The sequence below is a fragment of the Eulemur rufifrons genome, chromosome 28 (assembly GCF_041146395.1).
Source record: "Eulemur rufifrons isolate Redbay chromosome 28, OSU_ERuf_1, whole genome shotgun sequence".
Taxonomy (NCBI): domain Eukaryota; kingdom Metazoa; phylum Chordata; class Mammalia; order Primates; family Lemuridae; genus Eulemur; species Eulemur rufifrons.
Window position 1 is genome coordinate 43,801,705 of NC_091010.1, and position 18,090 is coordinate 43,819,794.

The following is an 18,090-nucleotide window of genomic DNA, read 5'->3' on the forward strand; positions in this document are numbered from 1 at the left end:
CTGGAGCAGGCATCATTGGATTTTTCATTTAGTATAATTAGTTGTTATTATAAATGCAAAATCCTGTGACTATGAACCATTTAGTAAGATAATGAAAGTCTTGTTATACAACTTCATATTTATTAAAGCATCAAAAATGTATTGAGCACATACCATTTTCCAGACAGTATGCAAAATAAGTGATGCCTAAACTAAAAAAATCAGCCCTGATCTTATTAAAGTATGACTGAAAGTTTAATGGAGAATATATTTTATTTTATTTTAAATTTATATAGTCAAAAACAATCCTTAGGGCTTACAAACTTAATGATTTATATGCAGAAGAATGTCATATGATATAATTGGTTTTAGACACAAATTCTCATGCTGGAAAGGCAATGTAGAAAAATATAAACTTGAACCAAGAAACCAGATCTATGTTCCTGCTTTGCTGCTATTCATTCATTAATTCAAGTATTTACTGAGAGACCACACTGTGGGAGAAATTGTGTTGAGTACTGGGGAGCATGGCAGCAAATGAGAGAGACCAGCACCCTGTTCTCTGTGTTAACATTAGCAGGTGGCTTAACCTGTCCACAGCTTTAACGTTGGTTAGACTAGATGTCTGAGGTTTCTTTGAAACCTGAAATGCTGAGTTTTGCAACAGTCTAGGGAGAAGCTGCCAAATGGCCTTGGGTCTTGAGGACTTACCTTCCTCTCAGAAGGTTAGCTTTTGTTTTGATTTCAAAATAATTTTGCATACACAGTTTAAAAATAATTTGGTCAGCCTCTCATTTGCATTTGGGTCATCGTGCCAAAGTGTGGGCGTGGCAATTCATGCTCATGAGACTCGCAGGTAGGAAGTCAAAAAAGGGAAATGGTGGATGACTTTCATCAGATCATGGCTACACAGCCCAGTGAACAGCTTCCTTTGTGTTCTCACCGGGCCTTCCAACCAATAACTTGGCTTCTCCTGCAGCAGTGCCCATAGCTTGGGTGACCCGTTGCTCTTTATCTCTAATGAGCCTCAAAAAGGGATTGCTCATTACAGGACCAGAAGTGATCAGCTTTGTGGGGTGGGAAGAACTGTTCTTACCTCTCACAGTTTTTCCTATGAGTGTCAAGGTAACAAGTTTCCTGTTATCTGGCTCCATAATTGCAATAAGTAAATAGCTTTTTTGCTTGCAGCCAAAATGACTTTTTCAAGGGAGAAAAGGGGATTTCTGTAACAGAGAGAGAGAGAGAGAGAGAGAAAGAGACACACACACATGAGAAGGGAATGAGGAAGGGAGGGAGGGAGACAGGAAGGAGAGAGATTTGAACACACATTGCTTCAAGAATATAAAAAGTTACAACCTGGGGAATCCTTCGAGTAACTTTGGGGAAATGAGCTGCTGGACTCCTCGGCCAATCTGTCATTTCTAGTCAATGAAAAAGACAGGGTTTGAGGTTCCTTCCGAAACGGGGGCCGGCTAATTTAGCCCCTCCCACGAGCGCAAGGTTCTGTTATATCTCTGTTCCTTGAGTACCTCTGTCACTGAGACGGACCACAGCAAGCAGAGGCTGGGGGGAAAAAACCCAAAAAATCAAAACAAACAAACAAAAAAAAAAAACAAGGAAAGAGGAAAACAAAGGCTGCTACTTATGGAAGATATAAAGGGTAAGACCAAAATTGATTTGATCCGAATCCTTAAGAGGGGGTAAAAAAAAAAAGAGGGGGGAAAAAAAAAAAGCCCAGACCAAAAGCAAGTACTTGAAAGAGCAAGAGGCAAAAAGCCCTGAATGAACTTTCCCACCCTCTTCCTTCTGCGAAGAGGCAGAGAAAGAACTTTGGGAAACTTTTTAGGAAGCAGAGCCCAGGGTTGTATGTAGTTAAGGGTGGCTCTGGAGCAAGCTGAAGGGCTTATGAATATTCATTATTAATTTGTATTCAGTTCTCGGTTTTTAGATGCAAATGACTTTTTTCAGTTCCCTTGCCGTTTAAGAGGCAGCTGCCTCATCTACAGTCGGGAGTCATCTCGCCTCGGATCTGTACCTCAGTGTGTTTGCTGGAAGATGCTGGGCTCTGTGTGTAGGAGATTTGTTTTGTTCTTGAATTTCCTGCGTGCTTTCCTGTTGTGAAATTAGCAAAGGCTTCTCTGCTGCGAGTTGACAGAGAAGTTAATGTGGCAAGAGGCTGTCACCACAGGACCCCAGAGTATGTCTTTCAAAAAGCTGAAAGTTTCTTAAGATGTGTGTGTGGGGGGGGGAGGGAGTTCATATTAGGGGGGTGGAGGGGGAGCAGGGACGGGTGGAAAGAGGAAAAAGAATAGTTATGTCTTAAAATAGCAGGTCATATCTGGCTGACTACATTTAGATTTTTGTCTAAAACCTACAAGAGCAGCCTAGTTTGCACAGATGGTGTGCAGTCTCTGTCTTTTACCTCTTTTGGGCATTTTCTGCCAGGACGGAGAGCCAGCTGCTTGCCAGCCTGTGGAAACCAGGAAGAATCTCTGCAGCAGTGAGGGAGTGTAGAGTTGCAAACCTTCTTCATCATCTCTAACTTCTAATATGTGCATAGAATGGGGAGGAATAGGATGAGTAGCCAACACATTTCTTAGTGATTATAATAATGATAGCTGTTAACGTTAGAGTCTCTATTCTGTCATGGGAGCTGTACTAAACATATCACACATGGTATTTATTTGTCGCATCAACCTTATGAGATAAGTGCTATCGTTATCATTCCCATTTTCCAGATGACCGAAGAAGTTGAGATACTGAGAGTGTAACTTGCCTTAGGATGTGGGCAGTCTGAGCCTGAGGGCTTTTCCACTCCACTACATTGTTGCTCTGCTTTCTCTGGTGCCCTGACATTGTAGATTCCAGGTTTGCAAATATTTGAAACTCTTGGGGAAATGAAACTGATGAAACCTCAAGTCTGTGAAGGAATTTGTACTTTGCAGTCAAGTTCACGTACATTTTTCTCATTTGGTGTTCATGGCCATTCTCTGTGGTAAAGAAGCAGGTATTATTATGGCCTTTTACAAAAGGGAGAAGCTGAGGCCAGGGTTAGGTGACACAAATCACACAGCTAGTTGTTGAAAGTCTGGAGGAGACCTGCAAAGCAAGCCCAGTCATCTCTGAATTTCTGTTCCCACCCCCAGCTGGGCGTCACTGAGTTGCTTTCAGTTCCCCAAGGTTACTGCTCCTTTCCTCCCTCTCAGACTGCTGCGAGACCCTTTCCTTCCCCTTTAGTCTGGAGCCAACCTGCCTTGGTTTGAATCCTAGCTCCACCATTTTCTCTGTGCCTCAGTTTCCTCATCTGTAAAATGAAATGCATAATAATAACATCTGTCTCATAGGGGTATTGTAGGGACTGAATGAGGGATCCGTGTAAGGTTCTTAGAACAGAACCTGATGTGTAGAATGTGCTGAATAAATCACTCCTTGAAGCCTCATCTTGGGTGTTACTCCCCGCTTTAAGCCTTTTCTGACCCTTCGAGCCTAGATTAGGCCCCATTTTGGATGTTTCTACAATACCTCACCATTTATGCCTAAGGTGGCACTCACAATACTTGTCCACATTCCTGCCCTCCACACCACCCTACCCCCCTCCCCAATTGGAATCACCTTTGGTACTGCAGTGTCTAGTGCAATTTTTCTTCAGTCTTCAGACTCAAGGCAACTTTGTTGTCAGTGTGGGCAGGGTGGTGGGAGAGAGGCCTCAGTCCTGATAGAGGCACAGGAGGCAGCTACAAATGGTGCCCATGTAGCAGTCCCAGAAGGTCTGCTGCCAGTGAGCCATCCAGGGAGTGGACAGATATTAAATACTGAGTCAGGAAGAGCCACACGTCATTTAGTGGCAAGGGGTCAGGGTGGCAGAGTTCCATAAACTTCTCCACAAGGTCTACAAACAGGTCTCCGATGTCCTTATTGTGCGTCAGCTTGACAGCCATATTCACCAGCCCCTGGAACAGGTTTTTGAAGTTGGTGTCTATCTCAGAGAATATGCCAGGTTTTCACCAGAGGGTGGTGAACACCAGGCTCTTGTGCAAGTCCAGAAGGTCCTTGTCAACCACTAGTACCTTGAGCTTCTTAATGGGCATTAAATAAACATTTAGTAACTTCAGTATTACTGTTTTAGCTGATGATCATTCAAGAGTCAGGAGGCTGGTTTAAAAGGGGACCTTTGAGTCTGTAGTAGGCAAATACAGTTCTTTTATGCAATCTGTAAAGACATCCCCCTAAATAGATACACTGAAAAACAAAATGCATCCCTTCTAGGTGGATAATATTCAAAGGTGATGCAATACCCAGGCACCTAGTTTGGTTACCACTCCCTGCTCAGCCAGGGGCCAAACTGGATATTTGGCCTCATAGAACCTCATAGAACAATTTTGCTATCTCTAAACAGAACATCTGTTTCCATAAATAGTGTCTCCCCAGCCCCACTTTATAACAACCTTGCTGTCTGAAACAATGTACTCTGGTAAAGAAAGAAAAACAAACACTACAGAAGTTGGCCCTGGGTAAAATCATAAAGTACATTAAGTTTTCTTTTTCTAGCACCCTCCCTTTCCTCTTCCTGGCATAGCTTCAAACCAATTTGACAAATATTATTGTGTGCCTACCATTTGTATGTCTCTATGACAGATGCTCGGGATATAAACAGTTTGCTGATGGTCTAGTTGGTAGGACAGACATATTCACGACCTACTGTAATTGAAGCCAGATTCTGTGAAGTGCTAATAACAACAGCTAACATTGATTATTTATTATGTGCCTGACACTGTAGTGTTTTATATGCATTGTTTCATAATCTTCACAAAATCTCCATGATACCGCATCTTACAGCTGTGGAAGGAGGTCACTTGGCCAAGGGCACATAGCTAGGAATAGGCATAGGGGAATTTTGACCTGTGTAGTTAGGCTGCAAAGCCTGGGATCCAAATGGATGAGTCTACCTCTCTAAGAGTTGTAATAAAAGTCTACAGAAAGTGCAGTGGCACTGTGGCACGTGCCTGTAGTCCCATCTACTCAGGAGGCTAAAGCAGGAAGATTGCTTGAGTCCAGAAAGTTTGAGGTTGTAGCCCACTACACTACAGCCTGGGCTACATAGTGAGACCCCTCTCAAAAAAAAAAAAAATAATAAAAAGAAAATGCCATGAGAAACAAAATAGGGAATGATGACTTCTGGGAAAACTTCTCAAAGGATGGTGATGGGGTATTTCAGTTGAAACTAGAAAGATGTATAGAGTCTGGTGCCCATGACAAGCTCCTTCCCTGCCAAGCAATGCTTGAAGATCTTTTCTCCCTCTTTTACCAAAACTACAGTCTAGATTTAAGAGTAAAAATCTCCTTCTTCTTTTCCAAGTTCTGAGAAGGCAATCTATTTTCCTGTCCATCCTGGAGATTTGAAGGCAGAAGTCCAGAGTTTATCCTGGACTATGAGTCATGTAACCAAATAAACCTTTACAAAGTAATCAGCACATTAAATGGTTTCTTTAATCATGATTGTCCTGAATGGTGATAATGTACATCTGGTAAACAGCTTTTATACATGATTGTGATTGGCATGCTTTTACTTGGCCAAACCTCATTTTAAGAGTGTTTTCTCCCTTATGTTGTGTTTTTGGTTGCTTCTCTGCTCTTTATAATCAGTAATTGTGCTCAAGGGCAGTAGCATTTAATTCCACCTCTACTGTCCAGCGGTGCTGAGCTCAGCCTGTGTAGAGTGAAGATGAGGCCTGGGGTAAATCGCATAGAGTCTGTTTGAAACATTTTGGAGGGAAGCCAAAATCAAGGGAAGCCCCTTTGGTGAAGAATCATCAAACATCTTGATGGTTCGATGGAATTGTGGAAGAGCCAAGGCACTAGTTTTTGTCTAAGTGTGTGTGTGTATGTGTGTGTGTGTGTTTGTGTGTTCTGAGGCAGTGCTTCTCAAACTTTAACATGCATATTCATCATTGGGAATCTTGTTAAAATGCAGATTCTGATCCAGTAGCTGTGGGGTGAGGCCTGAGATTCTGCATTTCTAACAAGTTTCCAGGTGATGGTAATGCTGCCCTTCCGTAGGCCACACTTTGACTAGCAATCTTAAAGGGTCACTCCATGCTTTGGTTTCAGGGCTTATTTTGGTACCAACTAACCAAGTCCTCCTCCCACACCCCCTACCAAGTTACCACTTTGAGTCATAGTGATCAGCTGTCAGTGCAAGATGATGGGAAGCCTAAATCATTTATTCATTCAGCCAAATACACAATCTAGAAGAGGAAATTGAGGCCCCCAATTTGCCAAATCTTAGAAAAAAATCTGAATCATAAGCGCACACGAACTGTTGTTAGGCAAAATGGCATTTTGTTGGATTTCCTGAATATCTCCACCTTATCTACATAGCTCCAAGTTTCCCTGAGCTTCCCTTATTCTCTGCCACCAACTTGAGAAGTTGGAGCAAAACAGGGAGCTGGGGATAGCAGAGACTTAGGGCTCTGAGATTGGGAGCAGGGAATTGTTCCCTTTCTGCACAGGAGACGTGGGGATCATCCTAGGTGCAAAGGAAGGAAAGTGGGTGCAGAGAGGACTGATGAAATTTCTTTAGGTCTGGAAACTTGAGGGAATTGTGAGGAGAAAAGAAGTTGTTGGAGAAAAGAATCTAGGATAGAAGTTGTCTAACGTGTGTAACTTGCAGTTTTTGTGTTAGAGTATCAAAGTGACTTTAGAGACTCAGGAACAATGGCAGTACTTGCTCTACATAAAGAAGTGTTTTCTTTTGATTCATAGGAAGAATGTGAATAATTAATTCCTTTATGTTCATGATAATATAACTAATATAGCACATCCCTATTAAAGAGAACATGACAATGAAGATTAGGGAAGGGGAGAAAAACAATCGCTTGTGATATTTTGGTGTATTTCCTTGCAGTTTCTTTTTACTGTGCCTGGGTTATTTCTCTCATTGACATTTACTTGAGTAGAACCTTGAAAAATTATGAGATGGCACCATGATCATTAGGCTATATATACAATTTTAAAGCCTGGCTTTTACTGTAGCAGTGAAGCACAAGTATTTTCCATTTTATAGCAATAGTCTTTGTTAGCATAATTGTTATAGTTACATAGTTTATTTAACAATTCCCCTGTTATTGAACATGGAGGTTGTTTCCATTTCCAATAAATGTCTTTGTGCAGGAAGTTTTTTCCATATGTAGGATTGCACTCTGAGGATAGGATCCCAGAAGTAGAATTACTGGATTAAAACTTGTTAATGTTTTTAAAAATCCTTGATTATTATTGCCAAGTTGCATTCCTAAAGAGTGAACCCTTCATGCTTCCACAGACAGTTCCTGATTTGCTGCATCTTTGACAGTTTTGGTGTTTTTGTTTTTAAATAATCTTATCCAATTTTAGATTTTTTTTTAGTTTGTATTTAATTCTAGTAAATTTGACATTTCTCACATGATGTGCTGCTTCTTTTGTATGCTATTTACATCCTTTGCAGGTTTATAACTTACTTGGACTTTATTTAAATTAACTTATGTGAGTTCTTCATCATGTAAGATATTCAGGTTTTTCTGCCATATTTGTAATAGTTTTTCTGAATTTACTCTTAGTGTTTTTTATAAAGACAATTATAGCTATGAATAGATTCAACACATTTTTATATATAGTGTTGTTTTTTTAAGTAACTTGATGTTGCATTTTTATTGCCTCTTTAATCCAGGATAATAATTTTTTAAATTCCCAAATGATTTTTATTTCTGTTTAGATTATTATTTTTTCATTTTATTTCATCATGGTTAGAGTATATAGCTTTATAATTTTTGAGGTCTTCTTATAACTTAGCATTTGGTGGATTTGTAAATCTATAAATACTTGTGAATAAGATATATTGTTCTTAAGATATAAAATTGGATATTTATTAATAAATCCAGGCTTTTCAATTATACAGTAATCTATCCCTAACTGTATTATTCTCCTATGTAAAATTATAGTGTATATACATTTACTTTTGTACACTTTATTGATACCCATGAGAATTTCAGTTCCCAAAAAAAAATGAGTTGAATATTTTTTATTGTGGCTATTTAGTTGGGAATATAAAAGGAAGGTAAAGTAATACAGAGAAGGAGTAATTCCATAAAGACTTGGCAAAGATGAAGGAAGATGAGGTAACATTTTCATATAGTATCTCAGGGAGCTGAGCCTTGTGTGGCTGCATAACTGTAGGTAATATGGAATGGATGCGGCAAAAATTACCAAGCCCCAAGTAAGAGCAGGCCCCAGGAGGCCAGAATCAGAAGGTGGGGTTGGGTATTCAAATCTTTGAGCTATTAAATCAGAATGGTATTGCTCAGACACGTGCACAGAAAGACATCTGAAGAGAAGTGTCATCAGCAAAATAATTTTTTAGGTATTGCACTGAAAAGTCATGGGAGGGAAAGTTTCCAGTGAACAAGTGTGGGTAAATGGAATATTAATAGTTCAGTACTCATATTTTCTAATTTAAGCTTATAAAATGTTGCTACTATCTTTTGCTTAATGTCTTTGCTTTGGTATGCTTAGAAATAATCATAAGATTTTTTTTTCATAGATTCTTCTTTCTTTTTCTTCTTTGTTGGCTAATATAGTAACTGTGGTAGGCTGCAAAGATATTCTAGATCTTAATCACTAGAATTTATGAATGTTACCTTATGTGGAAAAGGGTCTTTGTGGATGTGACTAAGTTAAGGATTTTGAGATAGAGAGATTATCCTGGATTATCCAGGTGGGCAATCACAGTGTCTTTATAAGGGGGAGGAAGAGAGAGATTTAACACAGAAGGCAGTGTGACCACTGAAGCAAGATGCTATGTCACTGGCTTAAAGATGGAGGAAGGGACCGCAAGTCAAGAAATACAAGGAATGCAGCTCTATAGACAGAAAAAGGCAAGGAAATTGATCTCCCCTATAGCTTGGAGGGAGTTAAGCCCATGGACACCTTGATTTCGGTTCAGTGGAATCAGACTCACAGAACTATAAGAGAATAAATGTGTGTTGTCTTAAGCCACTAGGTTTGTGGTAATTTGTTACAGCAGCCATAGTAAACTGATACAGTAAGTATTTAATAAATGGAAGTGGTAGTGGCTTTAGTTAGTTAACATACAGGTTTCTAGTGTGCATTGGGCCATACACTGGTCTAATCACCTTACAGATGTTAATTCAGTTCTCAAACAATCCTATGAGGTTGGCATTATACAATTTACTTTCCCTATCTTACAGATGAGAAACTGAGGAATAGGTAGTTAAGTAGCTTACTTAAAGTCTCACTTCATAAGACTGGGAGGTGTTGAAGTTGAGATTCAAATCCATAGTTGTTGATATTATTATTATTGGGAGAGGTATATTAAATAATTCCCATACCATACAATTCACCCCATACAATTTAGTGGTTTTTGATGTATTCACAGAATTGTGCACCAGCACCACCACGATCAATTTTAGAACATTTTATTATCCCAAAAAGAAACCCTGTACCCATTAACGATCACTCCCCATTTCCTCCTTACCTGCTCCCTACCTTTCTTCTGAATCCTAGCTAGACAAACACCAGTCTACTTTCTGTCTCTACAGTTTGGCTTATTCTGGACATTGATTTCATATCATATATTGTATTAAATGGATATACCGCATTTCATTTGTCATTTATCAGTTGATGGATATTTGTGTTGTTTCTACTTTTTGGCATTATGAATAATGCTGCTATGAACATGCATGTACAAATTTTTGAGTGGACTTATGTTTTTAATTTCTCTTGGGTATATACATAGGAGTGGAATTGCTGGATCACTTTGAATCATTTGAGGAACTGCCAGACTGTTTTCTAAAGTAGCTGTACCCACCAGCAGTGTATGGTGATTCCAATTTCTCCGTATCCTTGCCAACACTTGTTATTATCTATCTGTCTTTGATTATAGCCTTACTAATGAGTATGAAGGTGGTATCTCATTATGGTTTTAATCTGCATTTCCCTGATGGCTGATGGATGGTTTTGAATATCTATTTATGTGCTCAGGGGGCATTTGTGTATCTTTTTTGGAGAAATATCTATTCAGATCCTTTGCCCATTTTTAAGTTGGTTTGTCTTTTGATTATGAGTTGTAATGATTCTTTATGTATCTTTTATATATCTTTTTAAGATATATGATTTCCAAAATTTTTCTCCCATCCTATAGGTTGTCTTTTCACTTTCTTGATGGTGTTTTTTGCAGCACAAAAGTTTTACATTTTGTTGATGTCCAATCTCTCTATATTTTCTTTGGTTGCTTATGTTTTTGTTGTCATATTTAAGAAACCATAGTCTAATCCAAAGTCATGAAGATATATGCCTATATTTTCTTCCAAGAGTTTTATGGTTTCTTTGAAGAGTTTTATAGTCCTTACATTTAGGTTTTTGATTCAATTTGAGTTAATTTTTATATATGTTATGAGGTAGGGATTCAACTTCATTTTTTTTGTAATGTGAATATCCAGTTGTTCCAGCACCATTTGTTGAAAAGACTGTTCTTTTATCCGGAGAATTGTCTTGGCACCCTTGTTGAAAATCAATTTACTATAAATGTGAGGGTTCATTTCTGGACTTTCAGTACTACTATTTTTTTTTCTAATTTTCTCTAGGATGACTTTTTATTTCACTGAGTCATATGAAGTTACAAATTTTCAATCATTTTTGAACCACAAAAATGACAATTTCATAGTTTAACCTAAATCACTTTTTTTTTTTTTTTTTTTTTTGAGACAGAGTCTCACTTTGTTGCCCAGGCTAGAGTGAGTGCCGTGGCGTCAGCCTAGCTCACAGCAACCTCAAACTCCTGAGCTCAAGGGATCCTCCTGTCTCAGCCTCCCGAGTAGTTGGGACTACAGGCATGCACCACCATGCCCGGCTAATTTTTTCGATATATATATTTTTAGCTGTCCATATGATTTCTTTCTATTTTTAGTAGAGACGGGGTCTCGCTCTTGCTCAGGCTGGTCTCGAACTCCTGACCTTGAGCGATCCGCCCACCTCGGCCTCCCAGACTAAATCACTTTTAAAATACACAAATATTTATTCTTTTATCTATTATGGACAGTATCTCTTGAAACTCTTCTTTGAAAAATGAGAATTAATCCATATATCTATCCCTATGTCAGTTCCACACTGTCTTGATTATTATAGTTTTGTAGTAAGTTTTGAAATCAGGAAGTGTGAGCCCTCTGATTTTCTTTTACAGTATTGTTTTGGCTATCATAGGTTCCTTAAATATACAAATAAATTTTAAGATCAGCTTACCAATTTCTGAAAAGAAGCCAGCTGAGATTTTGATGGAGATTTCATCAAATATGTAAATCTGTTTGGAGAATATTGCCATCTTAAAAATATTAAGCATTCCAATCCACGAGTGTGTGATATCTTTCTATTATATTTATTTGGTCTTATTTAATTTTCTTCAAGAATATTTTGTAGTTTTCAGAGTATAAGTTCTATACTTCTTTTATTAAATTTATTTCTAAGTATTTTGGTTTTTTTTTGAAAGAGATATTTATTGGTGCAGTCCCTTTTTGATGCTATTATAAATGTAGTTGTTTTAAAATTTCATTTTTGGCTTGTTATCATAGTTTTACTTTTAATTATGTCAATTACCTCCAACAATATACTCTTCATAGATTCTTTAGCAATGCTTCAAATAATAATGACTTCATGCTGTTAATACAATTAAGGTACATTTAATACAGTACTATCACCTGTTGTCTATTCACCTCTATTCATGTTTTATACAGTGGTTATAGTCCATAGTTTGATGAAATATTAGATAACCCCTTTATCCACTTTGTCTTAAATTCTATTCCTCTTCCCCTTCATTTGGCTGATATATTTCATCCATTTTTACTTTTAATCTCTCTAGACCACTTATTTTAGATGAATCTCTGTAATTGGATTTTAAAATCAAATTTGAGCCTCTGTTTTAATAGAGGAATTTAAAGAGTTCACATTTATTTTATCTGCCATTCTTGTTTTATTCTCCCTGGTATTTAATGTTTTCTCCTATTATGCTTTTTGCTATACAGACACTGGGCTTTTGTTCTTTGTTTTCACATATGTTTCTACAAAGCTATGGATAACAGACATCTTATTTTTAATTCTACCTGTGGAAATCTTAAGTTAAAAGAAAAATAGTCTTTAGCTTAAATTTATCTTAACATCAAAGTGAAAAGGAGTAACTTCTGAACCCTGTTATGAAAGAAGGATTAAGAGCTTTTGCTTCCCTGTGTCCTCCTTTCTTATTTTAAATATTTGGTATGATAATGTTATAAACTCCAATATTGAAAATTCTGTTGTCATTTATTTCACAGGGGCTTTCCTTTTTATTTAGATACTAACAATCAATCTCATCCCTCCATGCCTTTCATAATGATCTAGTAATCATACAAAAATAATTTTTTAGTAAAGGTATCAGTGTGGTAAAACAGTGACAACTTGTCTTAAATATAGCAATCTTTCCCGCTCAAGTCATTGGAGATATTCCTTCACTGTCTTGAGAAGTTTGATGCTGTAAAGAAGTTGTTGTAGTTTGAATGTGTCCCCCCCAAAAGTATGTTTTCAAAACTTAATCCCAATGCAACAGTGTTGGGAAGTGGGGCTTGATGGGAGGTGTTTAAGTAATGAGGGCTTCTCCCTCATGAATGGATTAATTTTAAAGGACTTGAGGCTACAAGGTTGATCTCTTGCTTTCATGCTCTCCTGCCATTGGCCTTCTGCAGTGGGATGATGCTGTAGGAAGACCCTCAACAGTTGCCGGCCCCTCGACCTTGAACTTCCCAGCCTCTGGAACTATAAACCAAGTAAACTTCTATTGTTTATAAATTACTTAGTCTATTATAGCAGCACAAAATGGACTAACAAGTTGAGGACAGCTGTTTTTCAGCCTGAATGGCTTTTGTTCCCTATTCCTGAAATTTATAATTTTGACCGCTGGATATAGACTTCCTTTAGATTTTGCCTGGCAAGTGGTAAAACCCTCTTCATTTCCAAATTCAGGACTTCTTTTGGAGCAAGAAAGATTTCCTCTGTCATGACTGTGATCGATGCTCCTGCTTTGTTTTCTTCTTCTTCAGGGACCTATTATTTGGATCTTTTATCTCTAAACTTCATATTTCTTTTTTTTCTTCTTCCTTCCTTCCTTCCTTTTTTCTTCCCTTCCTATCCTTCATTTATTTTTCACTGTACTCTGAGAATATTTTCCTAAGATTTTCTTCTACATCACTGATTGAATTTTCCTCAATTATCTCCAGTATAAACTTTCATTCGGCTACAGTGTTTTTGGCTTCCATGAAAGCTTTTATCTTAGTCTGTTCTCATAGCAACGTCCTTCTGTATATAGTTAAAAAGACAAACAAAAAAAGATTTCCCTCTCTTTCTTGAATCATATCTATTTTGGAGGCAAGCTTTTCTTTCATTCTTCTTTATACTTTCATGCAAAATTTATTTAATCTAAGGTCTTATCCTTTAAAGAAAGAAATTCCTTTTGTATGTTTGTACAAATGAATGTATGTGCTTTTCACCGTGTTCTAAAAAGGATTTAAAGAAGCATTAGGGTAGAGTCATCTCAGTCTAATGTTAGAAGTGACTGGAATATTTAGTCTGTCCATGGCTCCCTCAGATTCTGTTTGGATCTTAGAAGAATACCATCACCTAATGCTAGATCCCTATCTACGTGTGGAAAGATATCTAAATCTTCTAGGCAGAAAGGCTGACTCAGGTACAGGAAAAAAGGCAAAAGTCCTCTTGTCATATATAGTAGTTATGTTTCAGAGGATAAAGAGACTAGGGCTGTCAGAATTCTGTCTATATCACTGCCCAGAGGCATAAAGGCATTCAGGAAGGACCCATTTTCTTTCTTTTGCTCTTTCCCACAGAGAGGAAATGTCTGTTGAATGGGGGAGTGAATTCCTATTCTACTGCTTAGCACTTTTCCTGAGCCTTTATTGGATAACAATTCTAAGACCTCTTTATACTCATGGAAAACACATGGCTGCCAGTGTGACTATTTCTGGGAAGAACGTTCCAGGCAGAGGGACCAGCAAATACAAAGTCTTGAAGAGAAATTAGGTGTTTAAGGAACAAGAAGGAATACAGTGTGGTTGGAGTGGAAAGAGCAAGGAGGTGAGAGCTGAGAGGGAGGTTTGGCCTAAACAGAATATCTAGGGTCTTGCAAGGCCACTGTAGAGCCTTTGGCTTTTAATTATAGAGCAATGGGAAAGCACTGTGGGTCTTGAGCGGAGGAGTGACCTTATCTAATTTATGTTTTAATAGGGTCACTCTGGCTTTATTGTAGAGAATAGACTTAAATGGGGCATGAGTAGAAGATGAGAGGCCAGTTGTGAAACTACTGCAATAATACAGGTGAGAGATGGTGTCCATTTCTAGGTAGCAGCAGAAGTGGTGAGAAATGATTGGATTTTGGATCTATTTTGAAGATAGAGCCAACAGAATTTCTTTTTTTTTTATTTTATTTTATTTCATCTTATTGTTATGGGGGATACAGAATTGCAGGTTACATACGTTGCCCATGTACCACCTTTCTCCCCAAGTCAGAGCTCCAGGCGTGTCTGTTCCACAGATAGTGCGCGTTGCACCCATCATGTAGGTATATATCCCTCCCTTCCCCACCCCCCCTTCCCGAGTCAGCACCTTCAAGCGTTACCATTCCCCAAAGGGTGCGCAATGCACTCATTGGTAGGCATACACCCATCCCCTCCCCCACCCCCCACCTCAGTCTGATATCCGATTGGTGTCGTTCCCAGATGTGTATTTAGGTGATGATCAGGGAAACCAATTTTCTGGTGAGTACATGTGATGCTTGTTTTTCCATTCTTGGGATACTTCACTTAATATAATGGGTTCCAACTCTCTCCAGGAGAACCATAGAGATGTCGTATCTTCATTATTTCTTATAGCTGAGTAATATTCCATGGTATACATATACCACAGCTTACTAATCCAATCATGTATTGATGGGCATTTGGGTTGTTTCCACATCTTTGCTATTGTGAATTGTGCTGCTATAAACATTCAGGTACATGTGTCTTTGTTACAGAATGACCTTTTTTCCTTTGGGTATATGCCCAATAATGGGATTGCTGGATTGAATGGCAGGTCTACTTGAATCTGTTTAAGATACCTCCATAATGCTTTCCACAGGGGTTGCACTAGTTTGCAGTCCCACCAGCAGTGTATGAGTGTTCCTGTCTCTCCACATCCACGCCAACATGTGTTGTTTTGGGTTTTTTTGATTGGATTGGATGGAAAACAAAGAGAGAGGGAAGCTTGACTCCAAGGTTTTGGGCCTTCCAAGGAGCTAGAAGAATGGAGATGTCTTGGGCTGAGATGAGAAGACTGTAGGAGGAACAGGTTTATATGGGAAGATCAGGATCTCAGTTTTGGATGTGTTAAGTTTCAAATGCGTATTTGACACGGAGATTTCTTTCTTTCTTTTATAAATCATCATTGGAAACATTTATTAAACACAGATCTGGACTAACACCGAGGCCAGTTTTATCCATCTTTCTGGGCTTTATTTGGCCTCTGTTTTTTCTTTGCTTTAAGGTAAGATGTTGTTTTTAGGAGAAATATAAAGACATCTGTCTTCTCTCTTCTCTATTATCTTTCTATGACTGAATTAGCATGCCTCAGAGTTAATTGGCCAAGATCTTTTCACTTAAATAAAGGGACATGTCTCACCAATCATTATTTTTCCATTGAACTGGTTTAGTTTCTCATTTGTTTTCTAATTGAGGGCTAGAAGTTAGGTCACAGCATGGGGATTTTGAATAGAGCAAATGCATATACAAATTTGGAGTTTAGGGGAGAAGAGTGGGCTAGAGATATAAATTTGAGTCATCAGATGGGGTTTAAACTCAGTGACACTGGATTTAAATGTAACAGGACTGAATGACTAAGTGTAGATATAAAAGAAAAAATGATCCAAGGATTGAGCCTTGGGATGCTCCAACTTTAAAGGTTAGGGAAAAGAAGAGACATCATCCAAGAAGACTGAGCAAGTATCTATGTGGGGGTGGGGGGAGAGGAATAAAGTAGGAGAGTATGGTGTCCTGGGAGCGAAGTAGAGAAAAGTATTTCAAGAAGAGGAAGTGGTCATCTGGGTCTAATGCTGCTCATGGGTGAAATAAAGTGAAACTGAGAATTAACCCTGGCATTTAGCACAGTGAAGGTTGTTGGTAACCTTGATAAGACGCTTTTGGTGGAGTTTTGGGTACAAAAGTCTCCCTGAACTTTGTCCCATTACTCTCTCCTCCCCTTGTTTCCAACCCCTTCTCTCTCCCTGAACTAAGGAGGAATCAGTGACATCCAAAGAACATGGTTGAGATGGAGGGAGGTATGGTTCCTTAAAGGAAATTTACAGCCTTTGTACCAGAAAAAGGGGAAATGGACTTTTGGCAGACAATAACAACAAATGTTCACTTCAGCTAGAAATAGCTTGTTTCTGTGCTCTGTATTCTATTTATACCTCTATTATCAGTTACCTGTAAAGTCTTTTAGGAATGGAAACATTTACAGGAAGACGTGTAACTCCCTGGTGCTGACAGACCATCCAGATGCAAACATTTTCCATGAAAGAAAAACCAGAGGCCCTTCAGGACCAGGAAGTGTGGTCTTTTTCAATTGTGTTTTTCTCAAAAAGCTTGTTCCAGGATTCAGATTGCGAAGACAGCCCAAACCTCAGGCCCCTACCTACGATTGCTCTTCCCAGAACTGCATTATGGCTTCAGAGGGCGTATCTGTTTGCAAAATCCAATGGTTTGCAGGACTTTGCACTTTAAGGGAGGATTAGGGCAGGGAGGGGGAGAGTAGAAAATCACATTTCAGATGTGGTCTAGGTATCTATGCACTTGGCATTTTAAAAAGTCCTAATGCATTTTAGTGTTGGCAGGGACTTGAGTATCCTCAAATATCTTAATTAAAATAAAATTAATTACATTTGCTATCTTTTTAAATTACAAAAATAATACAAGTTTATAAGAGAAAATTTGGAATGTGTAAAGAAAAAGTAAAAAATAAAAATTGTATACTCATATCTCTGTCATGTGACTTTCCAGTCTCTCTTATTCCCTCTCTTTGTCCTACATTTTATTGTTACTTATTTTCTACAAATTGAGGGCAATGTTATACATACCAATTGCAGTCTTCTCTTTTACTTTGCAATATGTCATGACAATCAAATGGCTTTTACCATATGATCTCTTAATGGCTGTATATAATGTTTCATCATTTGAACACATATCATATGTTTATTGAACCATTTCCTTTTTTGGAGCATTTGGGAAATTTCCAATTATTTTGTTATTATAAATAACTGTTCATGGATCAATCTCAGTGCACATCTTTGAAAATTTCTTTAGGGTAAATTCCTAAAAGTAGAATTTCCAAATTTCAGCAGTGTATGAGTGACAGAAACACTGAAGTCCTCAGGTGGGAAGGAATGTGCCCAGTTGCACAGCTGATTGGTGGCTGGGTGTGTGCAGTACCCTGCCTTTTTATTAGAAAGTTCTGATCTTTTCCAAGTTGAATTAAATCTTTCTCTTCTGTCTGCCATTAACACCAGTTCTACCTTCTGGACCATAGAGATCCACTCCCATGTCTAAATCTTCCTTAGGAGATAGCTCTGCAGATATTTGAAATGATATTGTCATCACTCCTCCACATCTGCCATTCCCCAGCCTGAAGAGGCCTAGGTCCTACTGTATTTTGCTTCTTTGTCAAACTCTGCTTGGCTAACATTTTTGGAAAGTTTTGGACCATATCCTGGCTATCAAGTTCTCACTTTAAGTGTGTGTCTATAACTTAATACAGGGTCTCCAGGTGTGCTTTGAAAGACTGATCCTTGAATGAGATACTGCTGTTTTGTTGATGCATCCTGCAATTGGTTTAGTTTCAACCTGGGAAGTTTCATGTCTTATAACTTCTTTTCCTAGTAGGTAATAGTTTTGATAATTTTCTCACAAATTACAATTTTTAGGGCCCTGGGCTACTTGCTTCTACTTGATTCCTTTTTAATTAAGGTTATGGGTGTGTTGTCCTTATTGGTTACTGCTT

The 18,090-nt window shown here is 38.3% G+C and overlaps 1 protein-coding gene across 1 annotated transcript in view; it reads left to right on the plus strand.

Moving 5' to 3' along the window:
- The first annotated feature begins 1,591 nt into the window (after positions 1–1,591).
- ENTPD1 (ectonucleoside triphosphate diphosphohydrolase 1) overlaps positions 1,592–18,090 on the plus strand; it is a 90,465-nt gene continuing 73,966 nt past the window's right edge. The window contains exon 1 of the mRNA XM_069460510.1: positions 1,592–1,639. Coding sequence (XP_069316611.1) covers positions 1,624–1,639 — 16 coding nt within the window. The 5' untranslated portion in view covers positions 1,592–1,623. The remainder of the gene's footprint in view (positions 1,640–18,090) is intronic.